The sequence below is a fragment of the Geotrypetes seraphini genome, chromosome 5 (genome assembly GCF_902459505.1).
Source record: "Geotrypetes seraphini chromosome 5, aGeoSer1.1, whole genome shotgun sequence".
NCBI lineage: Eukaryota > Metazoa > Chordata > Amphibia > Gymnophiona > Dermophiidae > Geotrypetes > Geotrypetes seraphini.
This window is the reverse complement of record NC_047088.1, coordinates 206640986-206655380: the sequence shown is the minus strand read 5'-3', so window position 1 is coordinate 206655380 and position 14395 is coordinate 206640986. Positions and strand designations below refer to the sequence as shown.

Here is a 14395-nt window from a genome sequence, read left to right as displayed (position 1 = left end):
TACAGAAATAGTTTTCAAAGCTCTCAACACTCTGAAAGTTCGAAGAGCTGAAACATTGCCTAGGTTTACAAATTCTGTTACATACCTGTTGAATTAAATGATTTGGTGTTCAATTTTATTTGATATACCACAAATAGAAAATATTATCTTTATAGAAAAACATAGTTATCAAGAATTTATTTACTTGCTTTGATCTTTCATCAAAACCTCTGGTGATAATCATATGCAAATTCATTCAAATTTCTTTAGTGATTAGAGATGTGCAAAAACTTCATTAATCTGAGCAGTCTTTCGTATTCTTATTACAATTTTTCCTGAATTCTTCCACACTAATACACACTACCTAGGGGAAGGAGGCAACCCCTTAAAACCAATGTAACAATTTTTTAAAAATAGCACCGGGGTGATCTGAGAAACTATAGATTAGTGAGCCGAATACTGATGCTGGGCAAAGTGATCAAAGCTATACCAAAATCACAAAATTACTGGCCAGATAGACGAACCTAGATAAGTCCTACTGTCCTGGTCTGTATCTGGATTTTCACCAGAATTATCCAGATACAGTAATATTACTGAATATCCAGTCAGACCACCTCAGCACTATCTGGCTACTACAGAAGTGATCTTTGGGCAGAGCCCAAGTAATTATCCAGTCAAAGGACAGCATAAAGACTGTTCTAACTTTATCTGGGTAGTTATCCAGGTACTAATCTGAATGCCAGCAGTACCAGATAACTGCCAGCAGATGGCTAAATGGAAAGGAGCCAGCATGGGTTCAGCAAAGGCAAGTCTTGCCTACTAATTGCTTAGATTTTTTTAAAAAGTATAAACAAATAAGTAGAGATCATGGAACCAGTTGATGTTAAGGTAGTTAGATTTTCAGGTAATGTTTAACAAAGTCCCCCATGAGAGACTCCTTAAGAAATTAAAAGTTAAAGGATAGAAGGCAATGCCCTTTAATAGACTGCAAACTGGGTAAAGGTCAGTTACTGGATGCTAGGGTCTACCTTGGGGGTTAGTGCCCAAGAAAAGGATCTGGATCTGGATGTCATCATAGACAATATGATGAAACCTTCCACCCAATGTGTGGCGGTGGCCAAAAAAGCAAACAGGAATTGTTAAAAAAAAGGGAAGGTTAACAAGACTACGAATGTTATAATGTCCCTATATCGTTTTGTGACTTCATCTGGAGTACTGCATTCAATTCTGGTCTCCTTATCTCAAGAAAGATACAGCGGTGCTAGAAAAGATTCAGAGAAGAGCGAACAAGATGGTAAAGGGGATGGAACTCCTCTCGTAAGAAGAAAGACTAAAAATGTTAGGGCTCTTCAGCTTGGAGAAGAGACGGCTGAGGGGAGATATGATTGAAGTCTACAAAATCCTGAAAGAAGTAGAATGGGTACAAGTGGATCAACTTTTCACTCCGTCAAAAATTACAAAGATTAGGGGACATTCGATGAACTTACAGGGAAATACTTTTAAAACCAATAAGTGGAAATTTTTTTTCACTCAGAGATAAGTTAACCTCTGGAACGCATTGCCAGAGGTTTGTGGTAAGAGCGGATGGCGTAGCTGGTTTTAAGATAGGTTTGACAATTTCCTAGAGGTACAGTCTATAGTCTATTATTGAGAAAGACATGGGGGAAGCCACTGCTTGCCCTGGATTGGTAGCATGGAATATTACTACTCCTTGGGTTTTGGCCAGGTACTAGGGACCTGGATTGGCCACCGTGAGAACAGGCTACTAGGCTTGATGGACCATTGGTCTGACCCAGTAAGGCTATTCTTATGTTCTTATGTCAGGAAATGAAGATGAGGACAGTCAACTACTTACATGAAAAAGAGTCACCAGTGGAGCCTCAAAGGGTCTCTACTGGAACCTGTGCTGTTTAACATATTCATAAATGATCTGGAGACAGGAGTGACAAGAAGGGGAATCAGATTTGTAGAGGACATAAAATTATTCAAAGTCATTAATATGGAAGTAGATTGTGAGAATTTTGAGACCACAAGAATGTGCATCTAGGTAGCAAATGAAATTTAATGGGACAGGGAAGTACCTGGTGTACCTAAATGGTAACTCATCGTGAACTACCACTGGAAATATTAAATACTAAAATAAATACTAAATACTAAAATAAATACTAAAATAAATAAATAGAAATAGAAAATAGTTTCTTTCCTTTGTTTACCAGACCTTGAATATGTCAACAGAGAGATATTGGTTATTGCAGGATGGATGGGCATTAAAAAAGGTCAAAGACCAAACAACCTTCAATGTGGTTGAGGTGAAATAAAGAATAAAATAATTTAAAACAAGAAAAAATAAATAAATGTTGGCAAATGCAAAGTGATGTAAATAAGAAAAATAATCTCGACCACAAAATTCAGGGTTCCAAGTTAGGAAGCACCACACACACACACAAAATAAGATCCTGGCATCACTGTGAATAATACAATGAAATTTTCAGTTCATTTCACTGTAGCTGCTACAAAAAGAAAATACATTAGGAGCCATTTGAAAAAGGGATGGAGAACAAAATTGAGAATATCATTATGCCTCGGTATAGATACCTGTTACAGCCCCCTCTCAATAAGGGATAAAGTGCAACTAGGAAAGGGTCAGAGAAGTGTGACAAAAATGATAAATGGGATGGAACATCTCACTTTTGGAGAGAGACTGAGGGCTCCTCAGTTTGAAGAAAAGATGACCAAGAGGGAATTTGATAGAAGTTTATAAAATCATGAGTGGGGTAGCAAAGTTAAATAGTGAACATCCTACTAAACATAAAAGAAGAGGATATTCCATGAAACTAATGACCAGCATACTGAAGACAAAATGTAGAAAATAGTTTCACACAGTGCATAATTATGCTGTGGATCTGTTGCTGAGGATAAAACTGAGGTGATCAATTCAGGAGAATTCAAAAAAATTCTTGATGGAAAATTAGGCAGGTAAACTACATATACACACACACACACACATACATACTCATATTAGTTGCATTTAATTTAAAGACACACCCATCACAGACCCATAACCACATATAAGAAAAAGCTTACTCAGAGTTGCTATTTTTATTAAGGACTGTCTGAATTTGTACAATATTATTAAACTACTTTAATTAAGCATGTAAATCACCCTATTTTAGATAAGCTACAGAACTGAGTTGTCTAATAAATAGATTGGACACATCCAGGTCGGGATGTGTCCAATCTATTTATTGAGTATTGCTCTTAAATGTGATCATGTAACACCACTATTCATAAAGCAACACTGGCTACTCATTAACTATCGAATCAAGTTTGCTATTAGTATTGGCGTATAATGCATACTATGAAAATATGCCATCATACTTAGGATCACTGGCTATTCTGGCTAGCGTTTTAAGATATATATCAGATCATATGCACTTGATGCTCTATGGCAGGGGTGTCAAAGTCCCTCCTGGAGGGCCGCAATCCAATCGGGTTTTCAGGATTTCCCCAATGAATAAGCATGAGATCTATTTGCATGCAATGCTTTCATTGTATGCTAATAGATCTCATGCACATTCATTGGGGAAATCCTGAAAACCCGACTGGATTGCGGCCCTCCAGGAGGGACTTTGACACCCCTGCTCTATGGAATCATCCGCTATAATAATTCCCTTAGCGCGCATGCACACTTCAAACCTGGTGGCTCCATGTGTCCATAGCTCTGTGGCCGGCAGAATGTTAAAGAGTCCGGCGTGTGCGTGTGGACGTTCAGAGCTAACATCAGGGAGAGAAGGAGGCGGCGGTGACCGAACTATGGAGCTAGGGGAGGGAAGGCCATAACCACTGCCGCTCCCTGGTCGCACGGCCTTCTCCTCTGTCTCCACTCTCCCCTCTGGGTCAGAGTACCATTGCAGCTCGCAGGAGCCGCACTCTCTGTCCGCCCGGCAGCGAACCAACACTCCTTACCTCAGAATTTGAGTTTGTTGGGTGGGTCGAGGATGAGGATTTATTAATTCGCTGCCATGGCGCTGGAGGCTGGTGGCGCTGCCGCAGAGAGGGGGTTGGGGGGGGCAGCCAAAGGAAGGGAAGCGGGGCACAGGCGGGGAACGGGAGGGAAGGAAAGAGACAGACAGACACAAAGACAGCGGCCAAGGAGAGAGAGAGAGAGAAAGAGACAGAAAGACACACAGACAGCAGCCAAGGAGAGAGAGAGAGAGAGAGACAGAAAGACACACAGACAGCAGCCAAGGAGAGAGAGAGAGACAGAAAGACAGAGGCAAATGAGAGAAAGAGTGAGACAGAAAGACAGACAGACATCGGTCAACGAGAGAAAGAGACAGAAAGACAGACACACACACAGACAGCGGCCAATGAGAGAGAGAGACAGAAAGACAGACATAGAGCGGCCAATGAAAGAGAAAGAGACAGAAAGACAAACAGACAATGTCCAAGGAGAGAGAGAGAGAGAGAGACAGACAAGACAGCAGCCAAGGAGAGAGAGAGAGAGAGAGAGAGAAACAGAAAGACAGACAGCAGCCAAGGAGAGAGAGAAAGAGAGACAGACAAGACAGCAGCCAAGGAGAGAGAGAGAGAGAGAGAGAGAAACAGAAAGACAGACAGCAGCCAAGGAGAGAGAGAAAGAGAGACAGACAGACAGAAAGACACACACACACACAGAGCAACAGAGACAGAAAGAAAGACAGACAGACAGTGGCCAAGGAGAGAGAAAGACAGACACACAGACAGTGGTCAAGCACAGATACAGAAAGAAAGAAAGACAGACAGCGGACAAGGAGAGAGAGAGGCAGAAAGAAAGACAGACAGCGGCCAAGGAGAGAGAGAGACAGAAAGACAGACAGACACACAGACAGTGGTCAAGGAGAGACACAGAAAGAAAGAAAGACAGACCTACAGACAGACAGCAGCCAAAGAGACGGACAGACACATCTATTCTAGCACCCGTTAATGTAACAGGCTTAAAGACTAGGTATTCTATAAAGGAACACAGGTGTACCTACATTCCCTCATAGAACAGGCTCCTAGCGACTGCCTTCCCAATATCTAATTCTAGCTGGCTCAAGAACAAAGCTCCACTCTCCCACTCCAGCAATCCAACAGAGTGAGATCAGCCAGTCTTTATCCTAATATCCTCCCCCTTAATATCACTCTCAAGAGACTCCATAGGGCCACCTGTATCCAGGTTCATATTCAGAGGCCATCGTTTTATTTATTTATTCAATATTTTTTAGCCCGTTCTCCCAAAGGAGCTCAGAATACGTTATAAATCAGGTACTCAAGCATTTTCTCTATCTGTCCCGGTGGGCTCAGAGTCTAATCAAATGTACTTGGGGCAGTGGAGGACCAAGTGACTTGTCAAGGGTCACAAGGAATGGCGCATGATTTCAACCCACAACCTCAGGGTGCTGAGGCTATAGCTCTAACCACGATGCCACACTCTCCTCTGGAGGCATAACAACCAGGTCTAGAAAAGACACACCTTTGTTATTATGGAACACATATATAAAAACACCTCATATGAGCATATACTTGGCAACTGTGGATGGAAGGTCAGATTCAAGAGATATATATTTCAACTACCTCACAGCACTAGTACACCCACCATCTATATTTATATAGTCCAGTAGATTCGCCAGAAGTTCAGCAGCAAAATCCAGAGCTAGAATTATTAGAGGAAAAAGTAATTCATTAATTCTACATACAAATAAAAGAATCTCCCTTTTGGATAATGGCTCATCTAGAGCCACAAAACAAGGATTTGTCCACCTAGTAGAAGGGTCTGGATCAGTGATTCCCTGTAATTAAAACACAGATATTAGTAAAGAATGCACATGAAATAGCACCTTTCATGGGCATGGATTTTAGTGTCTCAAAAAAGAGGGTCCATGGTTGCAGGAATCAGTTTGGATTCATAGAAACGTGAAGGCAGATATAGGCCAAATGGCCCATCCAGTCTGCCCATCTACTATCTCCTCCTATCTCTAAGAGATCCCATGTGCTTACAGTCACAATTTGACTTGACAAACAACAGAAAAGCTCCTTTGGGTCCAGGTTCAGGCAAGAATTTAATAATTACATATAGCAATAAGATGAAGTCCTTATTAGAGATATGGTAAGTGCAGATTTTAAAGTGTATCTGCCAGGTATCACCTGAATTCAACTCTATCCATATTGAGACAGAACTGCAAAGCATACCTTCACTGTTTCAGCTGGAATGCCAACCCCAGACATAAAGTTATGCATGGTTTTGCTTGAAAACATAGTACAATGAGAAATGCCTTCAGCAGTTGAATCAGATATCTAATACATACAGGCAAAAGAGTACCTTTTTCTGACAGTGGATGGGGCACGGTTTTAGTGGGGCATGGGATCCTGTATAGCTGGACCACATATCCCCCCACACCCCATGCATAATGTCTGGCATGGCAGAAATGTAGCTTAGTCAGTCTTCAGGAACATCAGAGCATAGGAAATCACCTTCTACAGATGTACTTATAGATGCAGAAAAAAAACTTCCTACAGAAGTAAATGCGGGGGTAGCTGTTGGTTGATCTATTTTGATTTAATGAAACATGTGAAGAGGCATTTTCACATGGACGACCAAGTCAGAATTTCCCACACAAACGTCCATCTTATATGTATTTTGGAACAGGATACAGCCTATTTGAAAATAAGTGATAGGGACATTCTTGTGCTGGAATCATCCAGCATGAACTTCCATTTTATAAACTGAATGGAAGATAGGGGAAATCTGGACACAGAAAGGTAACAGAAAGAGGGGAAATTATGTGCATGGGGCATAGGGACAGAGACATAAAGGGGACATGCCATGGGGATGGTATATGGACACAGGGGGGGGGGGGCAATGCCAGATACATAGGGGAGATATTAGAAATGGGGAAAATAGGAACACAGAAGCGAGATGGTTTGTGGGGATGGGACTGGGACCAAGCTCGCAGGCTCTAGCGGCTTGCACAAATTACATTGTAACGTGCCACGAAAATAAGAGGGAGGGAGGTAGATAGATAAGCCACGCGAGAGGAACTGAAGGGTGGTAGAAAGGAACAGATGGTGAAGGAGGGAGGGAAGGGTTGTGGTGGAAAGGAATAGAACAGACATTGAAGGAGGGTAGAAAGGAACAGACCCTGAAGGGAAATGGGGAAGACAGAGTGGGGAGAAGATGCTGGAAGGGAAGAAGACAGATGCCAGACTATGGGGGAGCGGAAGGAAGAAGATGGGTGCCAGACCAATTGGGGAGGGGAGTGAAGGGAGAGGCACAATAACAGAGCAAATGGAAGACACAGAGAGAAGACACACAGTGGATGGAAGGAATTGAATGAGAAGATGAGGAGAGCAGAAACCAGACAACAAAGGTAGAAAAAATAATTATATTTATTTTCTTTTTCTTTAGGATAAAGTAGTATATTAGTTGTGTTGATAAAAATTTATAAACAAAGCAGCAGGAACTTTGATTTATAAGGAAGGAATAAGCTAAATATTGCAGTTCTGAGGCTTAAATGGATGCTGTGGGGACGGCGACGGGGTGGTGAATGGGATGGCAGTGACAGTGACGGGGCGGTGAAGGGGCCAGTGGACCGGTGACGGGGCAGTGACAGGGACAGATTTTTTTCCCCGTGTCATTCTCTAGTAAGAAGCACCACTTGCCTTTACTGCAGCTTACGAAAGTCTCCAATGACCTGCTCTTGACCAAATCCAAAGGCCTCTATTCCATCCTCAGCCTTTGACATGGTAAATTATCATCTATATACTGTCCTCACTTGGATTTCAGGGCTCTGCTATCATATTGTTTTCTTCCTGTCTTTCCCATCACAACTTTAACATACGGTATGCTGAGGTGGATCCTCCTCTACTGCCATCTTGCTTTCGGACGGTGTATCTCAGGTCTTTGTCCTGGGACCACTTCTTTTCTTTTCATCTACACTTATTTCCTTAGTGCTCTAGTCTCCTCCCATGGCTTTCAGTATCACTTCTATGCAGATGACTCGCAGACCTACAGTATCTCTCTACCTGGATGACTCACCACCATCTAAAATTAAACATGTACCAAGACTGAGTTCCTTATCTTTCCACCTAAACCTGTCTCTTCTCATCTTCTCCTGTTCTCTATTTCTGTGAACAATACCCTCATTCTCCCTATTCTGTCAGCTCGCAAACTTGGGGTAATCTTTCACTCATCTCTCTCCTTCTCTTCACATATACAACAGACTTCCAAAACCTGCTGTTTCTTTCTCTACAATATCACTAAAATCAGACAAAAGGCACATCCTTTAAGCCACAGGTGTCAAACTCAAAATCCGGCCTGCCTGGCCATTTTATGTGGCCCATGGTGCAATGTGGTCCACAGTGTTATCTTCTGGCCGGCTCCCTCCTCCTCACTGCCGCAGTGTGCAGAAAGCCGTGGGCGGCTCCCTAAGATTTATTTGATTTATACCCCATCCTTCCCAGAGTGCTCAGAATGGGTTAAAAGGTAACATCGTATCACACAATACGAAGGAAAAATCACAACCCCACGTACAGGATATGGGAATGAAAAAGGAGTGGGGAAGGGACACAAAGTCAAACCACAGTGAGGACAATCAATTTATTAAAACAACATATATCCACATCATACATAGATCATATACAGTTTATATTTTTATGCTTGCGGGGTATTTTATGTTTCTGAGATGCAGATGAGTCAGCACAGGAATCATAAGAACATAAGCAATGCCTCTGCTGGGTCAGACCTGAGGTCCATCGTGCCCAGCAGTCCGCATACGCGGCGGCCCAACAGGTCCAGGACCTGTGCAGTAATCCTCTATCTATACCACTCTATCCCCTTTTCTAGCAGGAAATTGTCCAATCCTTTCTTGAACCCCAGTACCGTACTCTGCCCTATTACGTCCTCTGGAAGCGCATTCCAGGTGTCCACCACACGTTGGGTAAAGAAGAACTTCTTAGCATTCATTTTGAATCTGTCCCCTTTCAACTTTTCTGAATGCCCTCTTGTTCTTTTATTATTCGAAAGTTTGAAGAATCTGTCCCTCTCTACTCTCTCTATGCCCTTCATGATCTTGTAAGTCTCTATCATATCCCCTCTAAGTCTCCTCTTCTCCAGGGAAAAGAGACCCAGTTTCTCTAGTCTCTCAGCGTATGAAAGGTTTTCCATCCCTTTTATCAGAAACGTCGCTCTCCTCTTTCATGTTAGAGTTGTGTCATCATTAGTTTTCTGAACTGAGGGATTCACATTTAAGGGGCAATTTTTTACCATCATTTAGGCACCAGGAATGTGTGTAAATGACCAATATACTAGCAAATATGTGCATGTCTGTGCATACACCCACCAAAATACCAATATTCCAGCTACTAAGTTATGCTATAAATTCTCAAAAATTGGCATTAAATACAGATGGGATGCTGTGGTAGGCATACTTGCAGCGATTTCAAAAACGCGAGTCATTTTTAAAAAATTGCTCAAGCAAATGAGGTTGGCGGATAGTAGTGAAGATTTGCTAAATTTGCATGTGCCCATTGCTGGCGATAGCGATGGGCACATGCACAGAATAAAGGCAAAAAAACCAACAACAACAACAAAAAAAACTGAGCCACAAGTAACTCTCTTCTGCCGACAAGCAACACTCCCCTGCCAGTGGGAGAGATGCCAACTCTTTCCCGCCACCAACCAACACAGCCCCCCCAGCAGCGGGAGAGATGCCCACTCTCTCCCATCACTAACTGACACACCCTTCCAGCAGAGGGAGAGATGCCTAATCTCTCCAGCTGCCAACTGACACAACCCTCAACCCTCCTTGACAGCGGGAGAGGTGCCCACCCTCTCCCACCACCAACCGATACAACCCTCCTCGGCAGCAGGAGAGATGCCCACACTCTCCCGTCGCCAACCAACAACTCCCAACCCTCTTCAGCAGCGGGAGATATACCCAAGCTCTCTCGCCACCACATTATACACACCCCAATCAGTTGAGCTGGCAGGACTCCCCGAAGCCATGATTTTGGGGAGTCCTGTTCGCTCAGCTGATCGGGGATTCCTTTGCCGCAATCAGCTGATGGCAATCAGGCAGGCAGAATTGGCTAAATGGTGCAGGTTACATGGGCGCTGGTTAGAGAATTGGAGGGGGGGGGGCGGGGGAGGAATTAGCCATCTGTTAAGACAAGATGAGATTCTGTATAGGATACCAGTGCGCAATTCTCAGTCACCGAGACCGGTGTCCTATACAGAATTGTGTTGTCTTAAAGAACAGAAGCCGTACCCCCCTACATTTAAGTTGTCTATTCAGTGATGTAGACACAATTCTCTTTATGATGCCGATGTGTAATTGCCAAAATCAGTGGTCACCTCTTAGACATCCGCCAAGATCAGCATCCTATAGAGAATCAGGCCCTTAATGCCACCTGAATAGGAAGAATAAGAGCGATAAAAAGTTGTCACATTAAATATGAGTTTAGTGCATGGTAAAATCCCACATTAAGCCATCTTAAACCCACATTTCAGTACACTATAGTTAAACAGCTCTTTCAGTACACTATAGTTAAACAGCTCTTAAACGAAGCCTGTGTAACAAAGTGTTAGCGTGAGAAAGGAAAATAAAAGACTCTGAAGGACCAACTATTTTTACAACATTTTATATCTCGGTTGAAGAAAGATGAAATGGTAAGAGGGACCTAGAGGTATAAAGATTAGAAAAAAAATAAAAGAAGTTGTTGCATATTATTCAGAACATGTTTATAAAAAATTTACAAAATGCAAGAGAATCATTATGTTGCAAAAAATATTCATAGTTTTGACAGTCTAAACCATAAATAACTGAAGTTTTTAAACGCCTCTGTTCAGGATTATATCTTTGCAGTTTGCCTTTAACTATTTAATATGCTTTCATGACAATCTCATGCTATTTTATCTGAACAAAATCACACAACAGATTTTTTGCAAAATGTTTATGCCACTTTAAACCTCACATTAATCCATGTTCTTCTGAAAAACTTTAGAATGAGATATGATGAACAGCATCCCCTGAAATTAACAGGAAAAGCAGAGCACTGTCAAAACATATTGCAATTTCTTTTTAATCATTAGAAGATGCGGTGGCATAGTAAGGAGGGGGCAGACTGCCCCAGGCACCATCTTGATGGGGTGTCGGCACCTCTCTTCCTCTCTGCCCCTCGCACCTTCCTACTCATCCCGCACCATGCATGTGCCTTCACTTCCTCCCCACCGTACCTCTACCTCTTTGATGGTGTGAGCAGCAGATTCAACTTGCTGCTCGCGCCGGTCTTGGATCTCCCTCTGATGTCACTTCCGGGTCCCGTGACTAGGAAGTGACAACAGAAGAAAAGGCAATGCAGGCATCAAGTTGGAGATGCTGCTCGCACCATTGAAGTTAAAGAGGTACGGGGAAGGGTGCATGCGCGGTGAGGAGCATGTGGGGAAGGAGCGAGGAGAATGAGTCACCGCTGCAGGCGCCTACCACCCTCACTAAGCCACTAAGAAGATGAAATACAAAAATGTATCAACTAGCATAAACATTAACAAAGGTGTTATTATTTAGACTATGGGTTCTCAAACTAGTCCTCAGGACACACAAGACAGTGCATGCAAATCCCTCTCATGCACCTTTTCTATAGACATCCTGAAAACCAGACTGGCAAGATCTGTGTTGAGAACCCCTGTTTTAGGCTAAAGAAATACAAACAGAGACATTCAATAGTAATATTAATAGTTAATGCTTTTAACTTCATGCTTTGCTGAGAAAATGCAAAATAAAATACTTACGCCATAACAATAACACAGAAATCAAGCCAGTTCCATGGGTCTCGAAGGAAAGTGAACTTTTCTAAGCAGAAGCCCCTTGCCAGAATTTTTATAAGAGATTCAAATGTATAGATTCCAGTGAATGTGTACCTGAAGAACAGTGTCCAAGAAAGTTAGAAGCAACACATCTTCAGAGCACATATATCGATCTTCACGATCCACCAGATGTAGTACTTTCTCCATGGTAAACAAAATGGGAAAGGGCCTTTAATATATCTGACCCACTATATTCAAACCCTTCTGAAATATTCTATAGGCATACTCTATTGCTTGAAAGTGCTAATGAAAGAAAATGCATGGAAATGAAAACATAAATATTCAGTGGGGTTAAATCTGCAAAGATATCTAGATGTCTTTTTATGGATATTCAAAAAGATATGCCAGTCTCTGATCTGTTGACTATGGCAGCTCAGCAATATACAAATATCCTGATTATTTCTAAACCTACTATTTCTATGGCCAAGACATCTAGATAGCACAGTAGACTAGTTGAATATTGTCACTAGTCAGCTAAATTGAAGCCCCACCCTTGGACACCCCCCTCCCCTCCCATGTCTGCTCCTTTATTTACAGGACTAAGGCCTAGATTCACTAAACTCACCGATCGTGTCCCGACCAGTTTGCGATTGTTCCCCAACCCGATTCACTAATCTTCTGGCCGATCAATCTCCTACCTGATCCGATCCGATCCGATCATGCAAATGAGGTGAAAACGCATGCATAAATAGGAAGCCATCGATTCACTAAACAGAAGAAGACACACCAATTGGGTTTGCCAATCCAAAATGAAGCGACTGCTGAAGACCAGTCGCTTACTGTCCTTGCCGACTCTCCTGCTCTCTGCCGCCCTGAAATCCCAGTATTGAGGTTACAAAACAGCCATCAAAATAAAACTAAAACTGTACACTACTCCCTATATATTCTGCAAAAAGCGCTGTGCAGTGCGAGCCCATGGTTTTAACCTGCGGGTTTAAAGTATATTCTGTTCCATAATCTGGCTGCTCTCGCCCAGCCCCTTATATTTTCTGTCCTATGGGAGACTGCAGCAAAGCTTGAGAGAGAGGGAAGAGGAGTTAGCAGACGCTGGCCGAGAGCCACAGGTAGCGCCTAACATGATTGGATGCACAACGTTCTGTGGGCGAAGGAACTCCTTCCCCCCTGTAGCGCTGATTGGATGGACATTATGAAATAGAGAGTGGGCAGTGCTTCCCCGGGTTCCTGCCTAAACGCAGAATGGGAGCGGGGCTCGTGAAGTTTAGTGTGGATGGATTTAAAGCTGCTGCTGTTTGCTGTCGGAAGTCCCGTCGGGGGCTTGCGGTGGATGTTGCAGTGTCTCTTGCAGGTAAAGCCTGTTTCTGATGTTGTATAGGCACACGTTAGCTCTTCAACTACACATGTAAAAACTATTCCAAGCACAATAACTTGACAAGAGCAAGCGTATGCGCAAATCACATCTACAACCAACAAGGATAACCTGCGCATGTGTCTCGATCGCCCTACATCAATCTGTGGGATCGCTTGTAGGCGTGCATCCGATCAGATCATTTGCATGCTGAATCTGTAGTGAATCGGTCGTTCGGCAGAACTCAGCCACGAATCACCCAACAACGATCCAGATTGGTTAGTTTAGTGAATCTAGGCCTAAGTTTTGACCTGACATGAACTTGTACAGCCAAACTGTATCCCTCTTAGCCCACTGGCAAAATTTTTAAAACAAAGGGTATTCACTGCGTTGCAAAAGTTACCCGAATAAGTCATTTGTAATACTGGCCTTAAACATAATACATTCATTTCATGTAACATTCATATATAGCAAATATTATATAAAGTTCAGGAAAGTGAAAGGCAGTACCAACAGGGTTAAATGACAGCGCTACAGAAATAATAAGGAAAAATTATGTTCTTACCTGTTAATTTTCTTTCCTTTAGACGCAGCAGATGAATCCAGAGACCAATGGGATACACACATCTACCAGCAGGTGGAGATAGAGACTGATTAACAGGTGGTCCTATTGGCTGGCACACCTCCTGCATCTTCAGTATTGCTCCTTGCCCAAGCATTCGTAACCATCAATATGCTTAGCATGTAAAAAACTTCTTTCCCATAACAAATTTCAAAAGGTAATAACACAGAGTACAACTATCAAGAATAACAGACTTCGAAAGTTGCAAAAGAAAAAACCAACAGTCAATATCCAGAAAGGGTAGGGCTCTGGATTCATCTGCTGCATCTAAAGGAAAGAAAATTAACAGGTAAGAACATAATTTTTCCTTCCTTAGCAACAGCAGCAGATGAATCCAGAGACCAATGGGATATAGCAACGCAATCTTCAATCTGGGTGGGAAGCAAACACCACCTCTGCAACAAACGAAGCACTAAACGCTGCCTCCACATCCAATCGGTAATGCTGAGATAAAGTATTCTTGGAAGACCAAGTAGCCGCATGACAAAACTCCTCCAAGGAAAAAAACCTGTGGATTATGTCCAAGTAGCCGCCTGCTCTGGCTGAATGGTCATGAAGTTCTTCCGCCAAGTAAGCGTAAAGAATGTCCTCCTGGACCCTTCAA

At 42.6% G+C, this 14395-nt stretch overlaps 1 protein-coding gene across 1 annotated transcript in view; it reads right to left on the bottom strand.

Moving 5' to 3' along the window:
• LOC117360618 (sodium channel protein type 2 subunit alpha-like) overlaps nt 1-14395 on the bottom strand; it is a 349967-nt gene that overhangs the window by 288196 nt on the left and 47376 nt on the right. Inside the window, exon 5 of the mRNA XM_033944654.1 lies at nt 11789-11917. Coding sequence (XP_033800545.1) covers nt 11789-11917 — 129 coding nt within the window. The remainder of the gene's footprint in view (nt 1-11788; nt 11918-14395) is intronic.